Source organism: Schistocerca nitens, chromosome 4 (assembly GCF_023898315.1).
Source record: "Schistocerca nitens isolate TAMUIC-IGC-003100 chromosome 4, iqSchNite1.1, whole genome shotgun sequence".
In the NCBI taxonomy this organism is placed as follows: domain Eukaryota; kingdom Metazoa; phylum Arthropoda; class Insecta; order Orthoptera; family Acrididae; genus Schistocerca; species Schistocerca nitens.
Window position 1 is genome coordinate 866,320,912 of NC_064617.1, and position 24,594 is coordinate 866,345,505.

General features: G+C 43.6%; 1 protein-coding gene across 1 annotated transcript in view; it reads left to right on the forward strand.

Moving 5' to 3' along the window:
• The window catches only part of LOC126253336 (proton-coupled amino acid transporter-like protein pathetic), a 114,324-nt gene extending 110,753 nt beyond the window's left edge, over positions 1-3,571 (forward strand). The window contains exon 10 of the mRNA XM_049954601.1: positions 1,767-3,571. Within this exon, the coding sequence (XP_049810558.1) occupies positions 1,767-2,020 (254 nt within the window). The 3' untranslated portion in view covers positions 2,021-3,571. The remainder of the gene's footprint in view (positions 1-1,766) is intronic.
• The last annotated feature ends 21,023 nt before the right edge of the window (positions 3,572-24,594 follow it).

Consider the following 24,594-nt stretch of genomic DNA (forward strand, 5'->3'; position numbering starts at 1 on the left):
AAGCACAGAAGGTGCGTGCGAAGAGAAACATCCAAAAAACGTGTTTTGGCACGTAAAATGCGAATGAAGCTAGATTTTTGAGAGCGAGCTTTCAATGTGATCGTTAGAATGTATTTTTTTATTTGATTCATTTTAAACCGTTTTCGGGCAATCAGTTCGTGTAAGAACGAATTTTACGTGTTACATTTAGCTCGTCTTTAAACCATCGCGACGGCGGGTAAAGGTTATTGGATTAAAATATTTCGTGTTCATTTTATTCATGTATCCATCTTCGTGCACAGTGTGAACATATTCATACAATTTTAAGTAATGAAGTAGCGCGCTTCTGAAACCTCCCAGAAAAATGTGATTTTTGCTCGTATAATCCAAACGAAGGAAGTCTATTTCAAACAGTTAAAACGTATCTTAGATAAAAGTCTAGTGCACCGGTGGACGACACCATCAGTCTGGTTCCAGTGCGGAGTTACCTAAGATTGACTGTTTTTGTACGTAAAATTCTAATGAGTGTGATTGCTTTTGCACGTAAAATCCGAACGGTGCACATACAAATGGTGCCATTAGCTGAGCATTAATTTCAGCCCATTAAAATCTTTTGCAAAACGAATTAATCGATTTGCACAATTTTGATGGCCCCTAGCTCTGGTTCGTAGCTCAAACATTGTTTACGACACTGTAAGATAGCTACTGTAAGACAGGTGTTATAGTAGCTATGCAAATGGTCGTTGGTCTGCCTAAACCAAAACTTTTCACCCCATGTTCCTAACTCAAACAGGAAACGAACACCAAGACCTCCCACCCTGAAACCGCTATTCTGCGCGCTATAACGATACAATGGGGTGCATGCAACAGTTTGAGTTAGTGATTAATATGATAGAGATCAAGTTTACTCACATCAAAACAAACTTCTCGAAATGTCCAAAACTAATATCATACCGATGCATTGTTTCTCTAGTGACCCACTGCACACGCAAGAATTATCTTCATTCATCCACACACAAAAGCCGAGTGCACAGTTCACAGTTTACTCGTCATTAATTACTGTCTTCCTGCAGTTCAGAATTTGTTTCACACATTGACTTAAACGTTCTATTCGTGTGTTTATGCACAAAACCCAACACACCAGCCGGCAGTGTGATGCCAACAGTCAGCATCTTTTATTCGTCACTCGTCTGTTTAGCTCTGGCAGCCAGAAATCGTCTCTCTTACAGCAGAGAAAATACTATATGGGTATATTGACATTTACTACTAAACATTATTAATAAAACGGGGACAGTATTTTTATAGGATCGCAAAAGCTATACCTTTACACCTGAAGCCCCCAAATACGAGTCCACTGCAGAGAAATTTGGTTTCGTTAGAGGTACCTTATAACGTCGCAGACAATACGCTACTGAACAGTCATGTATGGTTCAAAAATGGTTCAAATGGCTCTGAGCACTATGGGACTTAACTGCTGTGGTCATCAGTCCGCTAGAACTTAGAACTACTTAAACCTAACTAACCTAAGGACATCACACACATCCATGCCCGAGGCAGGATTCGAACCTGCGACCGTAGTGGTCGCGCGGTTCCAGACTGTAGCGCCTAGAACCGCTTGGCCACCACCGCCGGCTCATGTATGGTGTTTTTGGAAACATATACATAAGGAAATTATTCTAGAGTCTAGACTACGATCGGGAATGAGCCTTTCCTCTTGAAGTAAAACTACTTTGATGTAGTAGCGGCGATAATACAGGGAAGTTATCAGTGTGTGTTTGTGTTTGCAGTGGCACTGGCGGTGGCAGTGCCGAATCTGGGTCCGGCCATCTCCCTGGTGGGGGCGGTGTGCTTCTCGACTCTGGGACTGCTCTACCCGGCGGTCATCGAGTCGGTGGTGCTGTGGCAGGAGCCGGGGGCGCTCGGCTGGATGCGCTGGAAGCTGCTCAAGAACGCCCTTCTGGTCGCCCTGTCCTTTCTGGCACTCGTCACCGGCACCATCTCCAGCATCACGGAAATCATCGAGAACTATGGCCTCGTGTAGTGGGGAAGCTCTCTCAAGGACCTCGGTATCTGGCAAAGGCTGTCCGACACTGCCAGGGCCAAAATGGACACACTATCGAACCACCAAGCATACACCACCACGTGATCTTTGTGAATTCGTGTCTTCATACTTTCCCATCATATCCACATCATCCTGAAACAGCCAACTGAATCAGTGTGCACTACTGTTTGGAGAAACTGAAACACCGAGGCCGAGAGATGTGATCGCAGTGAAATTTATTCCATTGATTAGGTACATGACACTACAGAAATAATTAATGTTACAGACTGGTACAGGTACTGTGGCTGTGGAAATACAGTGCAAAGTACTGACACCCCGTGCTACAATCAGAGATGTAGTGGCATGGAATCAAAGAACACCTCAGTATGCTGCTGAGGAATACTCAGTCACGTGGTTTGATGGTGTATCCACAGATTATCAATAGTGGCTGCAGGAGCACCTGAACGAACAAGCTGCGGACTGACCACATCCCAGACATGTTCAACGGGCAACATGTAAGGTGAACGGGCAGGTCAGGGAAACTATGATACCTGCCGTTCTTCGAAGCAGACTTCCACAGTCATTGCCATATACGGCTGGGTGTTGTCCTGCCGAAATATGGCTTGTGGAATGGTCTGCAGGAGAGGCAGCGTCTCGGACTGTAAAACCTCCATGATGCAGCAATAGCTGTTCAGTTTTCCCTCAAGACGTAGGAGGCGAGCTGGCGTGTTACAGCCAATGGCGCCGCAAACCATCACACTTGGAGTTTGTGCCTGATTTCGTTCACCACGATGGAGTCAGTCGCGTTTCCAGCCATCACTGTATGACAACTTGAAGCGGGACTCGTGCGAAAACACTACATTTTGGCACTTAACATGCCATGTCGATGTTATCGTGCCATTGCAGCCCTTTGTGTTGATGGGTTCTGGTCAGCGGAAGCTGAAGCAATGGCGTACATGTCACCAGTCCATACCTCCATACCTCATACCTCGAACCATCGACGCAGACATGTCCACACCAGTGGCAGTGCTCCAACGTTGCGCCAATTTAGTGGATGATGCTGGTCTGTCCATCACGGGCAAGCAGTCAAGTTGGCGGCCATCTCGCGCTGTGGTCACATTGTTGTCTACCAGTACCCTGTCGAAGCTTTGTATGACCGTCATCTGTTCACTGGTTCCGCAATGTAACAAAACGAGAGAGCCGCTTCCCGGACACAAAACATTCTGTTCCTCTCGAACACACTCACATACCGACATTCAACCGTGTGATGTAGGCGAAGTATGACACTTGGTCACACTTTTCCACTTCGTATGACGGCTCCGCACTGACTGTCCGGTCACAAAAAAGAGGGCTCTGTTGGGTCTGCATGCACGCCACCTCTCTGCCACTTAAATGACTTATTATGGTTCCACTGTTGTATACGTCCTATTATCGTGGTATGGCAGACCATTTCTTCTAAGAGTTTGACTTTTTACAAACAGTAGTGTATCACTATTCCGTGGACTTGATGAGTGGTAAAAACGATAATTCATGTTACCTTTCACCTGACTTGTGTCCTTTATGAACTTGTGATATATGTAATTTGATCTATGTAATTTTTTTGTCATTTGGTTCAAGTGCACATGTCTGCCCTCAGTCCGTCACCTTTAAGGTTTCATTATTATATGTATAGCTTCACTAGTTTTTGAAAAATTGCATTAATAATGCTACATGAGTGCATGACAAAATATTTATCAAATAAACACGTCTTGAAAAATCATCTGCGCTGGTTGAAACTCTACATAGCGAATAGAAAACTTATAAAGATAAAATGCAGCACAACGAAGCTTGTGCTGTCTCCTTCTGGAGAAAATATGGATTCTCGCTTTTGTAATGCAAAATATTAGGGGACGTATTTGTTGTAAAAGGGGTCTATGACTTTTTTTAATACAGTACAGTGCTTCTGGTGCATTCCACTCTCGTAGCATCGCAAATATGAACTTTGCAACGACATGTACTCAAGACATCCATTACTGTTATTTCGGTGCCCTGTTGACTTTGCAAAGCAACCGACCCTTGTCTGCAAAGGTCTGTTTTCTCTACAACAGATGAAAGTTCCAGTCAGGAGTTTAGAATATTTCGATAACTTCCTTGTATCTACATCTATACGTATACTCTGCAAGAAACTGTACAGTACATGACGAAGCGTACTTCATATCAGTATAATACCAGTGTTCTATGTCCCATACTATTCGCGTACATCGAAAGGGAAATTTGACTGCTTATACATCACTGCACGCGTCCTATGTTTTTTACCTTATTCTCATGACCACTACGTGAGATATTCGATGGTGGCAATAAAATGTCACACGGTCTTTTTTGAATGCCGGTTCTTTAAAACTACCCTACAGGCTTTCGCGTGGAGTCATGAATCGCCTTTCTGGCAAGAATTTCCATTTAAACTACACCAACATTTCTCTTACACTTCCGTTTGGGCTATACCGACAGGTTACGATCCTATTAGCCCATCTCTCAATTCTATGTATGTTGTTACGTCTACTGCATAATACTCTACAACTGATCAGACTAACGTCTTGTACACGATTTCTGTATAGATATCTATGCTGTAATCGACGTCACTCATACTATTTTACGTGAGCATCTCATTATTTGAAAGTAAGTCCGATCGGTGGCGAAATGGAAACCACAGTGAAAATAAAAAGTGTGTTTTGCTTACAATAGTTAGCTACACCTTCCAGCTACTTTTCTACACTGTCACTGCTCCGACTTAGATATTTGTCGTAGTGTTGTACCAACTTTCCAGTACCCTCGACATGGAAGGCAGCCGCCTGTGCTCTACTCCACTTCTCTTCAGTTCGTTGCCCGTGCCAAAATGTTGACTTCATACCCAGCGGCTCCTGTGAGCAGAGACAAACATCAGAGGGGGCCAAGTCCGGGCTGTAAGGCAGACAAACGAACACTTCCTGTCGAAAGCGCTGCAGTGGGGTTCTCTTTGCCACTGCAGTTTGCGGTCAAGTATTGTCATGGAGAAGAGAATGCGTGACAGGTACGTTATGTGGATTTTCATGAGATTAGGCGGAACCTCGTAGCGGGTACTCATACTTGGAGAGAGACACTATTGTCCTAGGCGTCTATACGTGCTCACTGTGCGCTCGGAACTGGAAAGTGCAACGTGACGCTATCGACAGGCGTACTAGAGACACTGCCCAGAACACCTGTGCAAAGCTTCATCGAACCCTGACTGTCGTTTCAATTTCGTGACCTATCGGACATTACTTTCCGAATAGCGCCCCTGTATTGCTAATTTAGCGTCGTCCTAAGTACTTATATGTTAGGATGTGCTCAAGATATTCACTATTAATCTTGTAATACCATCAGCTTAAAACATTTAAATGGCTTGAAACGTACTTGATTACAAGTTGCATTGACAGAAACCGAACTGATTGCCTTTCACTAGTGAGTGATAACTTTGAGCCGCAATGACAATTTCGATTTTGTGTCCTAGTGTCCTGCAATTTGTACATGGTGCAATGAAGAGGGGAAAGTCATGGAAATATTATGTACGTTACAATGAAGTGAATACACATCAAAATAACATGCTAACTGGTACGCTAGAGAATACAATGATCTCAAGATAAAATTCATAATTCAGATTCAATCTCTAACAGGACTTTATATTTCATAGATATATTTGCATTACAATTGCAACGAAGTTTCATAGCTTCTGTTTCATGCTTTCAGACTTACTAAATTGTCCTAAATCAGTCATTAGACGATATGAGAATAAATATAAGATTCTTTTTCTTGGTTTTGTTTTAGTCGCATTATCCTAATTCATATCCCAAACAGTCAATCTGTCAGCAGCTAAATGGAAACATGGGAAATGAATAGCTGTCAGAGTGCTCGGCTCACATTGCAGAAGCACACACATGGAGCACACACATAATAATTCTAGACTCTGTTACAGAAATTCGCATACATCAAAAGCATTAACTGTGGAGTCTTTCATTTACATGAAATACATTCAATATGAAATATAGTTCTTTCCACCAAGCTTGATAATGGATGGAACAGCCTCAACATTTTTGTTTCACAATTGAAAGTACTGTGGGTAGGGAATTTTGCGGATGTCTTGTAACGCCGTGACCAATTCTAGCTCGCAGCTGATGTATGCAAATGAAGATATATATTGGTGGGCTCACCCCTGCCACCCAGAATCTTATATTAGTGCGGCTCCAGTGATTGCGACAGACGATTTGAAGTACACTACTTGCGCTCTACAAAAAACAGAACCCTTAAAAATAAATTAACGACGATATTCGCAAAATCATTCCTTCTATCGGATAATTTCACGTTCGACTATACAGGGTGTCTGATAATTCCTGTAGCAAATATGGGAGTGAGTACATCATATTTTGAAATAATTCGGATAAAAAGTATTAAAATAAATGAAACTAACTAGTTTCTTTGAAACATATTACGAGATGGACTGAGTCTCTTATAATTCTTCTGTGTAAACAACGTTTACAAAATGTTAATGGGAGTGGCCATGAATCCGTGATGTTCTCATCCGGATCAAATTATCGACGATTGCTCTTACTCATAAACAAAGTAAAATATTAATGCATTTCTGTAAAAATTTTTAATAGATTAATTACCCGGGCTCGCTAGTAGACACCTACAGTGCAACATCAGTGTTTTGGCCTATTCAGTTTTCGCAGCATGATAGTGCTTTGATTGATAGGGCGCTAATACAACTAGCAGAAATCAGATCCATATTTGTCTGTCATGTCGTGAACAAGCTGTCAGAACAAGATACACAGTCGTAAAAATACATCATTTTGTCGAACGCATTGTTTACAATGCATCAAAGAAAACGGTAAGTGGTCATTAAGAAAACAGTTACAAAACACTTACCAAACATTCTAAATACTATGGATGAGATTAGGTGTCTAAAGTGCCTATTATCAGCACAAAACTGTACTTGTTTCTGAAGAAGCTTCTTTACTCAAAATATATATTTCCCAACAATATAATAATTGTCCCACTTGGAAATTATTAAAAATCTAGATTCACTTCAAACATCACATTGTTTTGAGGATGAAATAAATGAAAATGTCATTAAAACCGTAAATAATGGTGAGGTGTAAGTACTGTCTTATACCGAACAAAGCTGTTACACTCTAAGAGACGTTGTAAAACATCAGAGATATAAAAATTGTGCTTGACAACGACAGCACAGACAGTAAAATGAAATCAGTATGCAGTATTCTGAAGGAGATGTATTGAATGCATTTTTGGAAGATTATATTTCTATTATTGAGGTAAGTGTTTACATCATTATATGGTAGTATACCTGTAGCAAATTCATTTAGTAATAGAATTTTAAATGAGAGAAAAACATTGTTTCAAGTCGTTGATTGATCAGAAGAAAACGCAAAGCAGAGGGCAGAGGTAATTCATCCACATTTACGTCTACATCCATACTCCGCAAGCCACCTCACAGTTTGTGGCGGAGAGTACCTTGAGTGTCTCTATCGGTTCTCCCTTCTATTCCAGTCTCGTATTGTTTGTGGAAAGAAACGTTGTCGGTATGCCTGTGTGTGGGCTCTAATCTCTCTGATTTTATCCTCATGGTCCCTTCGCGAGATATACGTCAGAGGGAGCAATGTACTGCTCGACTCCTCGGTGAAGGTATGTTCTCGAAATTTCAACAAAAGCCCGTCCCGAGCTAATGAGCGTCTCTCTTGCAGAGTCTTCTACTGGGGTTTATCTATCATTCACGTAACGCTTTCGCGATTATTAAATGATCCTGTAACGAAGCGCGCTGCTCTCCGTTGGATCTTCTCTATCTCTTCTATCAACCCTATCTGGTACGGATCCCACACCAGTGAGCAGTATTCAAGCAGTGGGCGAACAAGTGTACCGTAACCTACTCCCCTTGTGTTCGGACTGCATTCCCTTATAATTCTTCCAATGAAACTCTGTCTGGCATCTGCTTTACCGACGATCAACTTTATATGATCATTCCATTTTAAATTACTCCTAATGCGTACTCCCAGATAATTTATGGAATTAACTGCTTCCAGTTGCTGACCTGCTATATTGTAGCTAAATGATAAGGGATCTTTCTTTCTATGTATTCGCAGCACATTACACTTGTCTACATTGAGATTCAATTGCCATTCCCTGCACCTTGCGTCAGTTCGCTGCAGATCCTCCTGCATTTCAGTACAATTTTCCATTGTTACAACCTCTCGATATACCACAGCATCATCCGCAAAAAGCCTCAGTGAACTTCCTATGTCATCCACAAGAGCATTTATGTATATTGTGAGTAGCAACTGTCCTACGACACTCCCGTGCGGCACACCTGAAATCACTCTTACTTCGAAAGACTTCTCTCCATTGAAAATGACATGCTGCCTTTTTTTATCTAGGAACTCTTCAATCCAATCTCACAATTGGTCTGATAGTCCAATTGCTCTTACTTTGTTCATTAAACGATTGTGGGGAACTGTATCAAACGCCTTGCGGAAGTCAAGAAACACAGCATCTACCTGGGAACCAGTGTCTACGGCCCTCGGGTCTCCTGGACGAATAGCGTAAGCTGGGTTTCACACGATCGTCTTTTTCGAAACCCATGCTGATTCCTACAGAGTAGATCTCTAGTCTCCAGAAAAGTCATTATACTCGAACATAATACGTGTTCCAAAATTCTACAACTGATCGACGTTAGAGATATAGGTCTATAGTTCTGCACATCAGTTCGACGTCCCTTCTTGAAAACGGGGGTGACCTGTGCCCTTTTCCAATCTTTTGGAGCGCTACGCTCTTCTAGACAACTACGGTACACCGGTGCGTACTCTGTGTAAAATCGAAGTGGTGTCCCATCAGGTCCAGTGGCCTTTCCTCTTTTGAGCGATTTTAATTGTTTTTCTATCCCTCTGTCATCTATTTAGATATCTACCATTTTGTCATCTGTGCGATAATCGAGAGAAGGAACTAAAGTGCAGGGACCGATTACCGTAGCAGTCTGGTCCCTTTCATCCCACAAACCAACCAACCAACCAACTAAAGTGCAGTCCTGTCATCCTCTGTTTCAATCCCATTTTGGTCACAGAGTGTCTTGACATTTTGTTTTGATCCACCTACCGCTTTGACATAAGACCAAAATTTCTTAGGGTTTTCTGCCAAGTCAGTACATACAACTTTACTTTCGAATTCGTTGAACGCCTCTCGCATAGCCCTCCTCACACTACCTTTCGCTTCGTGTCATTATTGTTTGTCTAAAAGGCTTTGGCTATGTTTATGTTTGCTGTGAAGTTCCCTTTGCTTCCGCAGCAGTTTTCTAACTCGGTTGTTGTACCACGGTGGCTCTTTTCCATCTCTTACGATCTTGCTTGGCACATACTCATCTAACGCATATTGTACGATGGGTTTGAACTTTGTCCACTGATCCTCAACACTATCTGTACTTGAGACAAAACTTTTGTGTTGAGCCGTCAGGTACTCTGTAATCTGCTTTTTGTCACTTTTGCTGAACAGAAAAATCTTCCTACCTTTTTTAATATTTCTATTTACGGCTGAAATCATCGATGCAGTAACAGCTTTATGATCGCTGATTCCCTGTTCTGCGTTAACTGTTTCAAATAGTTCGGGTCTGTTTGTCACCAGAATGTTATCGCCACGAGTCGGTTCTCTGTTTAACTGCTCAAGGTAGTTTTCAGACAATGCACTTAACAAAATTTCACTGGATTCTTTGTCCCTGGCACCCGTTATAAACTTTTGAGTCTCCCAGTATATATCTGGTAAAGTAATATCTCCACTCAAAACTATAACATTGTCGGGAAATCTAATCCAAATATCTTCCTTAGATCGTCTCACACAACTTTCCGAAATGACGAAAATCAGTTTCTATGAAACATCAATTTATATAAATTCAATGGTATTTCTAGGGGGGGTTCACAAATATTTAACTTTGTTGAACATTGTCTTGTTAACAGCAAAAAATGTGTTCCTATGGTTATATGTCTTAGTCACAATTACCATAGTTTCCTCTGTGTATGTTCCTTTAAAACGCTACATGTTTCCATTTTACAGTTTGTGTTTCACATCTTATTTCTATTAGAGAAATCCTCTGTCGCTATTATGTTGTGACTCTAGGATACCTCCTTTTTTCAGAAGGTTTTCTGTCGAATTTTGGAACAAGGACGTCAGATACTCAACGTATATTGCTAATTTTTAAAGACTTAAATTTACAAAACATTTTAGGACTAGATTCACTTACATCAGTACAGTCCGGTGCGAAGTTGTAACTCGAAAAGATGTAAAAATTCAATGTGAACACTTACAAAATCTCGACAGTGTATATATTCTACAATGGGCTTTATTATTTTAAGATAATCAGTTAGATTCAGTGAATGATCATGATATTCATGAATGCAATGCTAAAAGGGAGAATGATTACATGTACGTTACGCCCTAGAGAATCTAACTTCAGCAGAAATTAGAAAGTGTGCACAGCTTGAGTTCTTTAGCAGCACTCTCTTGTACTAATAGTCACTCCAGTGATAACTGAATGTCAGACTCCTGTAGGGCGAAGAAGTAACATTTTCCCAGAATGAGATTTTCCCTCTGCAGCGGAGTGTGTGTTGATAAGTTACTTCCTGGCAGATTATAACTATATGCCGGACCGAGACTCGAAATCGGGATCTTTGCTTTTCGCAGGCAAGTGCTCTGCCGAGTGAGCTACCCAACCACGACTCACGACGCGTCCTCACAGCTTAAATTCTATCAGTACCACGTCTCCTACCTTCCAAGCCTCACAGAAGCTCTTCTGCGAAGGGAAAGGACCGGTGTTCGAGTCTCGGTCCGGCACAAAGTTTTAATCTGCGAGGCAGTTTGTCGGACTAAACTGTCACGCCATGAAACGAGCGGCTCTTCCTTAGATCCTCTGTATCTCTCTTCTTAATCCATCAGCGAACTCCTGATTCTTTAAAGAATCAGACTCCTGTCTATAAATCAGATTCAAACGGCTGATTACTTTACAAATGACTTAAGGGGCTGCGGAACGCCCTATACTTGCAATGTTAAAATAACGCTTATACATTACATCTTTCCTCACAAAGGATTTGAGGTAGGAAGTTGAACTTTTTACAGATTATTTATTGGAATATGGGCTACAACTTAACACAGGGATTTTACAAAATTTTAGTTCAGTTATTAAAGATGATTTTTTTCAATTGTAATGAGAATTCACAACATTTTATTGCAATTTTTTATTTATATATTCAAAAATATACAGTTTTTTTGGAAAAAGGCTGTGTTAAATTATGCAGAAGGTACTGTGTAACATTTACTGAAAGTTTGAAACAAATATGTCTGGAAGATCCTTAGAAAACATGTAATTAGTATGAGAAAATAAAAGTTTTGGGAATCGAGCGACAAAGCTTGGATTAACTTTTTAGTGCATTCCAGGTCCATAGGATGGATTATCTTCATCCTCTGCAAACTCCTCCTCCAGCTTCCTCTTGTTCCTCCTCCTGTTTACTCTTGCTTGTATTTCTAGACTCTTTACAGCCCTGTCTGCAACCTTGCAGCCCGAAGGCGTTCCTTGTCTAAAGCAAGCATCGCTCGTACCATGTTAGAACCTATCTTCATTCCCATATTTCTAAATACCTTGCACCTTACAATGTTGTCATCATTGAAAGTCGCAACAGCATCATACACACCAAAGTGAAGTGTTTCTATTCCAACAAATACAGTCTTGGGGATTCTCGACCATATAACACTATTTACACTTTCATTGGGGTTTTGAGTTTTTCAGTGAATACACTTTTTCAACAGTTCAGGTGCTGCTAAGTCTCTGAAAATAGGTTTTATCACCTCCATTATTGCATGAGGCAGACTATGCTTATGAGTGTACACTTCACCAGTTAGCAATCCTTTGTTATATTTACACCAACTGTCTTCTTCTTTGGGACACAAGCTATGTTGGGGATTTTCATCGCCTTTATTGTTTACAGTAATAACACATACCTTTGGCTTTCCAACATTTCTCCTTTTCTTAAAAGCCTTCAGAGGATTTCTAATAACTTTACTTTTACTCATTATTATACTTCAAGAAAACAGAGACCCAAGAAACAGAATTAATTACGAATATTTTCGAGATAACGACAGAGTAAATAAACATGAAACAATCGACAATCACACCAGCGATATATATTGAACCATCACAGGTTAGCCACAACACATACTTTATCTCACATCACTAAAATGTACCTGAAGAACACGGACGTTAATAATAACACCATTTGACAGCAGTTTAACAGCGCCACAGTAGGTCACGCGCATGTAGAACACATTTCAAAAAAAATTTAAAAATAGTTGTAGTCTTCGGAATTGAATAAATTATATATCTATTAAAAGGTAATAGTCTGCAGATTCAGAAAACGCAGAAAAGTAAAAATTGAACTTTTCATGATTTTGAGCCTTTCCGGAGCCCCTTAATGTATTAAATACAGGACATTAAGCATATAAGCGAGCAGAACATTAGAAAAGGTTTCAAATTACTTTTTAAGTTTGTTGGAATTCACGAAGTGCTCCGATTATCAAATATTGGATGAATACCATTTGGGTAATTTGCTCTCCGTTTCAAGCGAAAACTAGGTTTTCGCGCAACTCAAAGTTTATGACGTCATGTCTCGTAAACTACCTGTTGTACTCTTGATATAACTTGCAGGTGCGTTCAGTATTACATTCGAGTACTGTCTGTAAACTGAGTTGCGAATAGAGTTAGCAGTAAGGAAATAAAAAATTAAAATGTCATGCCTGATGTTAAAGATTTACTGCAGGAAAAGCGACAACGAAGTAAATTTTAAACTATACTCCTTTCATCATTTTGTGCGAGGCGTCAGCAAGAACAGGTGCACAAAGGTTTGAAATTTTGTTTTACGTTTTTGGAAAGTTGCTAAGTGCTCTAATTCTAAAACACTAGAGGGAATTAGATTAGGAAATGAGACACTTAAAGTAGTAAAGGAGTTTTGCTATTTGGGGAGCAAAATAACTGAGGCTTGTCGAAGTAGAGAGGATATAAAATGTAGACAGGCAATGGCAAGGAAAGTGTTTTTGAAGAAGAGAAATTTGTTAACATCGAGTATAGATTTAAGTATCAGGAAGTCGTTTATGAAAGTATTTGTATGGAGTGTATCCATGTATGGAAGTGAAACATGGACGATAAATAGTTTGGACAAGAATAGAATAGAAGTTTTCGAAATGTGGTGCTACAGAAGGATGCTGATGATTAGATTGGTAGATCACATTACTAATGAGGCGGTTTTGAATAGAATTAGGGAGAAGAGGAGCTTGTGGCACAACTTCACAAGAAGAAGTGACCGGTTGGTAGGACACGTTCTGAGGCACCAAGGGATCACAAATTTAGCATTAGAGGGCAGCGTGGAGGGTAAAAATCGTAGAGGGAGACCAAGAGATGAATACACTAAGCAGATTCAGAAGGATGTAGGTTGCAGTAACTACTGGGAGATGAAGAAGCTTGCAAAGAATAGAGTAGCATGGAGAGCTGTATCAAACCAGTCTCAGGACTGAAGACCACAACAACAACAACAACAGATGAAACTTCCTGGCAGATTAAAACTGTGTACTGGACCAAGACTCGAACTCGGGACCTTTGCCTTTCGCGGGCAAGTGCTCTACCAAGTGAGCCACCCAAGCACGACTCACGCCCCGTCCTCACAGCTTTACTTCCGCCAGTACCTCGCCTCCTACCTTCCAAACTTAACAGAAGCTCTCCTGCGAACCTTGCAGAACTAGCACTCCTGAAAGAAAGGATATTGCGGAGACATGGCTTAGCCACAGCCTAGGGGATGTTTCCAGAATGAGATTTTCACTCTGCAGCGGAGTGTGCGCTGATATGAAACTTCCTGGCAGATTAAAACTGTGTGCTGGACCGAGACTCGAACTCGGGACCTTTGCCTTTCGCGGGCAAGTGCTCTACCAAGTGAGCCACCCAAGCACGACTCACGCCCCGTCCTCACAGCTTTACTTCCGCCAGTACCTCGCCTCCTACCTTCCAAACTTAACAGAAGCTCTCCTGCGAACCTTGCAGAACTAGCACTCCTGAAAGAAAGGATATTGCGGAGACATGGCTTAGCCACAGCCTGGGGGATGTTTCCAGAATGAGATTTTCACTCTGCAGCGGAGTGTGCGCTGATATGAAACTTCCTGGCAGATTAAAACTGTGTGCTGGACCGAGACTCGAACTCGGGACCTTTGCCTTTCGCGGGCAAGTGCTCTACCAACTGAGTTACCGAAGCACGACTCACGCCCCGTCCTCACAGCTTTACTTCCGCCAGTACCTCGCCTCCTACCCTCCAAACTTAACAGAAGCTCTCCTGCGAACCTTGCAGAACTAGCACTCCTGAAAGAAAGGATATTGCGGAGACATGGCTTAGCCACAGCCTGGGGGATGTTTCCAGAATGAGATTTTCACTCTGCAGCTGAGTGGTAGAGCACTTGCCCGCGAAAGGCAAAGGTCCCGAGTTCGAGTCTCGGTCCAGCACACAGTTTTAATCTGCCAGGAAGTTTCATATCAGCGCACACTTCGCTGCAGAGTGAAAATCTCATTCTGTCAACAACAGATGAATATACACTGACGACCCAAGGATTATGACCACCTACTTAATAGCTTGTTTGTCAGTCTTTGGAACGAAATACATCACTGATTCCGCGTATGAGGGTTGGGGTTGTTTGGGGGAGGAGACCAGACAGCGAGGTCATCGGTCTCATCGGATTAGAGAAGGATGGGGAAGGATGTCGGCCGTGCGCTTTCAAAGGCATTTGCCTGGACCGATTTAGGGAAATCACGGAAAACCTAAATCAGGAGGGCCGGACGCGGGATTGAACCGTCCTCCCGAATGCGAGTCCAGTGTGCAAACCACTGCGCCATTTCACTCGGTGCGCATATCAGGGATCCGACAGTTTATTAGTAGGTTTGTGGAGGTATCTGGCATTAGATGTCTACGCAAAGATCATGTAAATCGCATAAATAACGAGCCGCCTGTACGCGTACGTCGTGATGGCGCCCCATAAGCGACACAGATGGGTTCCATAGGATTTACAACAGTCGAATTTGGTTACCGATACATCAGCGTGAGTTCACTATAAGGCTCCTCAAAGCACTGTAACACGGTTCTGGCTCCGACTCACGGACAGGTATTTTGCTGGGAGATGACTTCGCAGTCGGGGAAGACATCAAGCATGAAGGGATGCAAGTGTTTTTGATAACTAACACAGGTCCCATGCAGCAGAATGTGTCCCTTAGCATAATACTGCTCCCACGAGCCTGAGTCCATGGCGCGCTGTGCGTTTCGAGCCGCCGTTCACCTCGATGACGGCTTTTGTGGAGACGACCATCGACCTAGCGCAGCAAAAATGTGATTCACCCGAAGAGTCGACACGTTTCCATTGGTCGACGGCCGAATCCCGATGGTCCCGTGCCCACTGCAGTCGTAATTGACGATGTCGTTGGGTCAACATGTGAACACGTACGCGTGGACTGCTGCGGAGCTGCATGATTAACAATATACAATGAACATGGTGATCCGAAACACTTGTGCGTGCACCAGCATTGTGCTCTTTCGGCAGAGATGCCACAGATTGTCATCTATCCTACTTTACAGATCAGTCAAGCTTCCGAGCCCCACGTTCTGTGAAGATTCGTGGACGTCCAACCATTTAGCGTCAACTGGTGGTTTCACTGTCCTCGTACCTCTTTGAGCGCAGCTCGTTGTCTAGCGGTCACTTCTCGGTTCCCGAGCACGGGGTCCCGGATTCGCTTCCCGGCTTCACCTGCCTCGAGATGATTGGATGTTTGTGTTCTCCTCATCATTTCATCGTCATTCATGAACGTGGCGAGATTGGACTAAGCAAAGGTGGAGAATTTGTATGGGCGCTGATAACCGCGCATTTGAGCGCCACACACATCAAACATCATCATCATCATCATCATTGTACCTCTTCCGTAAATGCTCACGACAGTAGCACGTGAGCATTCGACCAGCTTCGCCGTTTTCGGGACACTCGTTCACAGACTCTGCGTGATAATAGTCTGCCCTTTGTGAAAGTCGCTTATATCAATGGATTTCCCCATTTACAGCCCATATCTTCGCTAGGGTGACTTCCCATCTGCGTCTGATCTACTTACACAGTTTTGCTACCGTGTCGCGTACCCGTAACGCCACTAAGCGGCATCCAACGTCGTGGTGTGCAGTGGTCATAATGCTTTGCCTGATCGGTGTACTGTGAGTATTTGCGCGCCGTAATCTGTGCTCCCTGAGACGCATAGAGTTTTCAGTTATAATACCTAGCTTACCGCGTTAAACGTGTAGTTTAAGATTATATATCTTAACGAGTATGTTATCACAGCATTTTACATGTTTAAATTCGATCAATAAATGTATGAAATATCAAAAATCAAAAGCCGGCCGAAGTGGCCGTGCGGTTAAAGGCGCTGCAGTCTGGAACCGCAAGACCGCTACGGTCGCAGGTTCGAATCCTGCCTCGGGCATGGATGTTTGTGATGTCCTTAGGTTAGTTAGGTTTAACTAGTTCTAAGTTCTAGGGGACTAATAACCAAAGCAGTTGAGTCCCATAGTGCTCAGAGCCATCAAAAATCAAATTTTCTTTGCCCGTGAAAGGCAACCTGCAATTAAAACTAAGTCATAAACCATGGACCGGGTTAATCGGTAAGTAACACATTAGGTTCGTGGATAAGTTCGTAGCGTTTTTGTTTCTCATATTCGTATTCCGGTTGCAACGGGTTTATTTATCGATTTTCATTTTTTTATGTAGTTCACTGTTGTTATTTGAGTTTACATATTGTCATTTTGTTGTTTGGCGACAGTGATTGGACATATGGACGCTAGAAAATGGACTGCCATGTGGAGAAACTGGAACATTTCCCGACGTATTCTTCTGTTTAAGTTAAACTGCGAGGGGGGTGGGGAGGGTGGGGGGAGGGGGGCTGACAGCAGCAGCGGAGGCAGCCAGAAACATTTGCACAGTCATGTATGGGGATAATGCCACTGGACAGAGCACGACAAGGAAATGGTTTTCTCGTTTTAACGAGGTTCGTTTTCAGATTAGTGCTCTTAATGTTCAGGAAGACCTTCGGGGTTTGATGAACATCGTTTAAACGAACTAATCCACAATGATCCACGTCACTCACTTCGAGAACTGGGCAAATGTCATGAACGGTAATCATTACACCATCGTGCGAAGTTTGCATACAATAAAGATGCCTAGCCGGCCGGGGTGGTAGAGCGGTTCTAGGCGCTACAGTCTGGAACCGCGCGACCGCTACGGTCGCAGGTTCGAATCCTGCCTCGGGCATGGATTTGTGTGATGGCCTTAGGTTAGTTAGGTTTAAGTCGTTCTAAGTTCTAGGGGACTGATGACCTCAGAAGTTAAGTCCCATAGTGCTCAGAGCCATTTGAATAAAGATGACTGAAAAACTGGGTATGTGGGTTTCGTAGGCTCTAAGACAAAATAACAGAAACCAGCTGGTGGCCAACGTACCGAGTGGTTATGATTAATCTTCCCCTATCTAACACATTACAACACGGAAAATGATTACCATACGAGTACCAAACTTGGTAGCATTTTCAAGGACATGGGGAAGATAAATAATGCAGAATCAATTCAACTGAAACACTTTTAATGTGCTGCTACGGTACATCGTGCCATTACATATCGGGGCCATCACTGCTACAAAATGGGCTCAATATGGCGCCAATCAGTGTCCAGAAGAGTCTAAAAGCGCAGGGTTGCATTCTGCACAGGGGAACGAAGCATGTGCCTAGGTATGCTGGCTACCTCTCTTAATAAGCTGTGCTTCATATCAGCACATGTGTGAATGCTCCCCCGTGAAACCCCTTTCCTTCAGGTAGCGGCATAACCAGAAATAATAATAATAAAAAAAGAACAGGTGATCGCGCGGGTCAAGCATTTCGAAACGTCCGGATGGTAATTCGATCGTTTTGAAATGTGTTTCGGAGAAGCAGGTGAACTCCCTGAGCGATGTGCGGTGGGACCCCATTTCGCATGAAAGCTGTTGAGTTCAGAGCATCTGTAGGGCCGGTATGACATGCTGGCGAACCACATCACAGTAACGCTGGCCAGTCACACTGCACGTCTTTGGTGCTTGATCGCCAACCCGTTCAAAAAAGAATGGGCCAATGATGAACGTAGCCGTGAAGCCACACCATACGGTGACGCGTTCACCATGCAGGGGAACTTCATGCACGGTGTTTGGAAATGAAGACCCTCCCACTCAGTCATTCTGTGTGTTCATCCCACTCATGAGAGGAAAATGAGCTTCGTCTGTCCATAGGATGGTCCAGGGACAGCCCACGTCAACCTCAAACCTTGCGAGAAAGTGGAGAGCCAAGTCAACACGTCGTTGTGTATCCTATGGTGAAAGCTGATTTATGATATGCATCTTATGCGGATACCATTTGATAATGGTTCGAAGCACCTTCCGTACAGTGCACCACGGGGTGTTCAACTGTCGTGACGCAACACGCGCACAGCCTGACGATCGGGAAATGCGTACAGCGTTGTCTGCCGTAGCAACAGCGATTTCATTATGCACCTTTGGTGCTACCGGTCGTCAGCCTCTTCCCGGAGCGACGTCCAGTTCTCCAGTTGATTCGAATGTCTTCATCATGCTCCGCACAGCAGCAGGTGGAGAAAGAGGACCCTCCCGTAATCCTTGCAGCAGGCGATATTCTCGAGGTGCAGCTGCAGCATTACTGTTGTTTTGATAATGGAGCTTCACCAATAATGCCCTGCCCCTTTTGCCCAAGCTCATGTTGACACGTCAACAAGTGCGCTGTGACTGGTCAGGTGTGTGAATCTACGAGGGCAGTTCAATAAGTAATGCAACACATTTTTTTTTCTCGGCCAATTTTGGTTGAAAAAACCGGAAATTTCTTGTGGAATATTTTCAAACATTCCCGCTTCGTCTCGTATAGTTTCATTGACTTCCGACAGGTGGCAGCGCTGTACGGAGCTGTTAAAATGGCGTCTATAACGGATGTGCGTTGCAAACAACGGGCAGTGATCGAGTTTCTTTTGGCGGAAAACCAGGGCATCTCAGATATTCATAGGCGCTTGCAGAATGTCTACGGTGATCTGGCAGTGGACAAAAGCACGGTGAGTCGTTGGGCAAAGCGTGTGTCATCATCGCCGTAAGGTCAAGCATGACTGTCTGATCTCCCGCGTGCGGGCCGGCCGTGCACAGCTGTGACTCCTGCAATGGCGGAGCGTGCGAACACACTCGTTCGAGATGATCGACGGATCACCATCAAACAACTCAGTGCTCAACTTGACATCTCTGTTGGTAGTGCTGTCACAATTGTTCACCAGTTGGGATATTCAAAGGTTTGTTCCCGCTGGGTCCCTCGTTGTCTAACCGAATACCATAAAGAGCAAAGGAGAACCATCTGTGCGGAATTGCTTGCTCGTCATGTGACTGAGGGTGACAATTTCTTGTCAAAGATTGTTACAGGCGATGAAACATGGGTTCATCACTTCTAACCTGAAACAAAACGGCAATCAATGGAGTGGCGCCAAACCCACTCCCCTACCAAGACAAAGTTTAAAGCCATACCCTCAGCCGGTAAAGTTATGGTTACAGTCTTCTGGGACGCTGAAGGGGTTATTCTGTTCGATGTCCTTCCCCATGGTCAAACAATCAACTCTGAAGTGTATTGTGCTACTCTTCAGAAATTGAAGAAACGACTTCAGCGTGTTCGTAGGCACAAAAATCAGAACGAACTTCTCCTTCTTCATGACAACGCAAGACCTCACACAAGTCTTCGCACCCGAGAGGAGCTCACAAAACTTCAGTGGACTGTTCTTCCTCATGCACCCTACAGCCCCGATCTCGCACCGTCGGATTTCCATATGTTTGGCCCAATGAAGGACGCAATCCGTGGGACACACTACGCGGATGATGAAGAAGTTATTGATGCAGTACGACGTTGGCTCCGACATCGACCAGTGGAATGGTACCGTGCAGGCATACAGGCCCTCATTTCAAGGTGGCGTAAGGCCGTAGCACTGAATGGAGATTACGTTGAAAAATAGTGTTGAGTAGCTAAAAGATTGGAGAATAACCTGGTGTATTTCAATGCTAAATAAAACAACCCCTATTTCAGAAAAAAATGTGTTGCATTACTTATTGAACTGCCTTCGTATAAATTACGACGACTGATCACGGCACCTGGTGGCCATAGTTGGAACTGGACGGTGGCGCCGTGATGCATGGAAATCATGCACCCCATTTTCTGGATATTAATGTACCAAGTTCGGTACTCGTACTGTAATTAGTTCACTTGTTATAATGTGTTAAATAGGGAAAGTTTAATTATAACCACCCAGTACATCTCTGCTTTCTCTTCATCAACAGGCTTTTGAACGACACCAACCATCCCATTATTGCATCTTTACTGGTGATGAGGGATGTTGTGTTTATGCTAACAGAAGGAAAAGAATGGTGAGCCCAAACAAAGCAGCAACAAAAGACAAAAGATAATGTTATGCACCTGGTGGAACAGCGACGGTATGTTGTACTACGAATTGCTTCCCCGAGATGTAACCGTCACTGCTGATATTTATTGTCAACAACTGAGACGTCTTGCAGACGCAATCCAAGAACAACGACCAGGAAGACTGAGTGAAGTGGTGCTACTCCACGATAAGGCACGCCCACATCCTGCTAGACTGACAAAAAACACTATACAGGAGTTGCGTTGGGAAGTCATTTTGCACCAATCTTATTCACCTGATCTTGCGCTCTCACATTTTCACCTTTTCCACTCTCTACTGAACACCCATCAAGGAACTTCCTTTCCGCATGAAAATGCGCTCCGAACGTGACTCGACGAGTTATTCGCGTCAAAACCACGTGATTTCTACACTCGTGGATTCGGAAAGTTGTCTCGTCGCTGGCGGGCTGTTGTAAACAGTGAAATTATTGCTTATTAAGGTCTCTTTCACGTGTATCTGTCGTGCTTATTAAGCTTACGGAAAAACGCTACTAACTTATACAGCAACCCAGTAGATCCTGGTAACGAACAGTATTCAACAATCTGGGGAACCCGTACTTTCTAATCCACGTCTCTCCTGAGTGAGCCATATTTGAGATTTCTTGCAATTAATCTCACCGTGACATCTCATTCACATACAGTGTGTTTTACGTGGCTAGCTCTGGAGGTTAGCTGCAGGTGTTCTACAGCTGTCACCGCTTCTAGTGAATTTTCACCAGTAGCATAAACGAGCGGTAACAGATCTCTGAGCTTATTTATACGCTACAGTTATTAGGTTGAGGGTCAGTTTCTAGTCTCTCATAGCACTACACTATTCTGGCATTGCGATCTATCTATAGACAACAGCTTCGTGTAGGGACAGCCTCACACGGCTTTCGAAGCTGTCCACTAGCTCATCTACATTTATTGCAAACCATGATATCGCTTTAACACTCCACCTCAGAGAGTTTGGCTTGGGTGAGAGGTAAATTCTACATTAAGTATTTCGCGTGGCTCTCTGAATGCAGTTGTGTGGTACATCACAATTATTCGTTCGGTAGTTTGGTGAGATGTTCGGACCCGGGGAAAACCGACCGTTTTTTCATTGTCTTGCAGCCCGTTAGACTCTTTTTCCTTACATTGACACAATCACCCGGAACGCCGTGAAGCTATCAGACTGCGTATCTTCAGCTGCTCGGCATGTGGTGAATGTCTCCAGAGGAAGAAAGCAAGCTAATTGGCGAATGACTATGAGTGTGTGATGAAGCATGTAGGCATCACAGATCAGCCATAGTGACATGAGGAAGCTAATAACCTCCTCGCTCGGCGCGAAATCCCTTTACACCGTGTGGTCTACCCTTTCTTAGATCTCAAGGGGGAGCATTTTCCGTTCATTTTTATGCCACTTGTCAGAAGTAACGTCTCATTCCTCCAATTGTGGTAGCTGTTACCGCTCGTTCAACCACTTGCTTCTTCTCATTTTATCGGCGGTCGTCTTCCGTCCCAAAAGTTCTCTGGATTTTACCTGTGCACCTATAAGACCACTATTGGCGATTGTCAACATTTACCAGAGGTCGTACAGCTTCTTGTGCGTTGAACGTGGGCTATGTCCTGTTTCACTTCAGAGAACATAGCTCTCCGAGTCTAAGGAGCAGACGTAGAAGTGGGCTGGGCTTAACTGTCCCACAGTATCTCATGTCGTGATACGTGTTTGTACTAGAAGCATCTGTAAAGGGCACGAGGAATGCAGGAGATGTTTGTCATCGTCCTTGGCACCAGAAGTCTCTAAAAAGTTGGTGTATGACGATTTTATGGGCACCCTATAAAAAATACGTGACTGCCTTGCTAAATACACACCTCTCACAAAACAGCGGAAACTACAGTTTTAATACACTACTGGTCATTAAAATTGCTACTCCAAGAAGAAATGCAGATAATAAACGGGTATTCATTGGACAAATAAATTATACTAGAACTGACTTGTGATTATATTTTCACGCAATTTGGGTGCATAGATCCTGAGAAAACTGTACCCAGAACAACCACCTCTGGCCGTAATAACGGCCTTCATACGACTGGGCATTGAGTCAAGCAGAGCTTGGATGGCGTGTACAGGTACAGCTGCCCATGCAGCTTCAACACGATACAACACTTCATCAAGAGTAGTGACTGGCGTATTGTGACGAGCCAGTTGCTCGGCCACCATTGACCAGACGTTTTCAATTGGTGAGAGATCTGCAGAATGTGCTGGCCAGGGCAGCAGTCGAACATTTTCTGTATCCAGAAAGGCCCGTACAGGACCTGCAACATGCGGTCGTGCATTATCCTGCTGAAATGTAGGGTTTCGCAGGGATCGAATGAAGGATAGAGCCACGGGTCGTAACTCATCTGAAATGTAAAGTCCACTGTTCAAAGTGCCGCCAATGCGAACAAGAGTTGACCGAGACGTGTAACCAATGGCACCCCATACCATCACGCCGGGTGATACGCCAGTATAGCGATGACGAATACACGCTTCTAATGTGCGTTCACCGCGATGTCGCCAAACACGGATGCGACCATCATCATGCTGTAAACTGAACCTGCATTCATTCGAAATAATGACGTTTTGCCCTTCGTTCACCCACGTTCGTCGTTGAGTACACCATCGCAGGCGCTCCTGTCTGTCATGTAGCGTCAATGGTAACCGCAGCCATGGTCTCCTAGCTGATAGGCCATACTGCTGCAAACGTCGTCGAACTGTGACTCAGGGATCGAGACGTGGTTGCACGATCTGTTACAGCTATGCGGATAAGATGCCTGTCATCTCGACTGCTAGTGATACGAGGCCGTTGGGATCCAGCACGGCGTTCCGAATTACCCTCCTGAACCCCTCGATCCCATATTCTGCTAACAGTCGTTGGATCTCGGCCAACGCGAGCAGTTTTGTCGCGATACGGTAAACCGCAATCGCGATAGGCTACAATCCGACCTTTATCAAAGTCTGAAACGTGATGGTACGCATTTCTCCTCCTTACACGAGGCATCACGACAACGTTTCACCAGGCAACGCCGGTCAACTGCTGTTTGTGTATGAGAAATTGGTTGGAAACTTTCCTTATGTGAGCACGTTGTAGGTCTCGCCACCGGTGCCAACCTTGTGTGAATGCTCTGAAAAGCTAATCATTGCATATCACAGCATATTCTTCCTATCGGTTAAATTTCGCGTCTGAAGCACGTCATCTTCGAGTTGTAGCAATTTTAATGGCCAGTATTCTAGTAATGAAAATCTGTAAGAGGTAACTAGACTATTTGATGAAAATTATTCTTGTTTCTGCTTCACAACTACCTCCAAAAACAAATGACGTTATACGCTTATAACTGGATACAATAAAGCCATGCATAATTTATTAAAACAAATATGACTGCACAGACAGCAAAATACCAAATATCTGATAGGCAAATGTTAATCGAAACACACAAGGTAAAACGATGAAGCTTTCACAGTAATTGCAGGGAAATATTATTGTATGACGTCTCTAAAATTTTAAGTAACCATAAGAACTCCTGGAGAAGACTTTGTGTAAGACAGTCAATGATGAGATGGACAAGAAAATAAACTACAATAACCGGAATCCGCCAAAACATCAAATCTCCGACAACGCTGCGGCCGGAAAAAGACCTGCAAGAACGGGACCATCGACGCATGAAGAGAATCGTTCAACGTGATAGCAGTGCAACCATTTAAAATTGTTGCAGATTTCGATGCTGGGGAACCAAAAAGTGTCAGCGTGCGGACAATTCAACGAAACAACATCGATTTGGGCTTTCGTAGCCGAAGGCCCACTCTTGTACCCTTGATGACTGCACCACACAAAGCTTCACGCATCGCCTGGGCCCGTCAACACCGACATTAGACTGATGATGACTGGAAGCACGTTGCCTGTTCGGACGAGTCTGGTTTTAAATTGTATCGGGTGGATG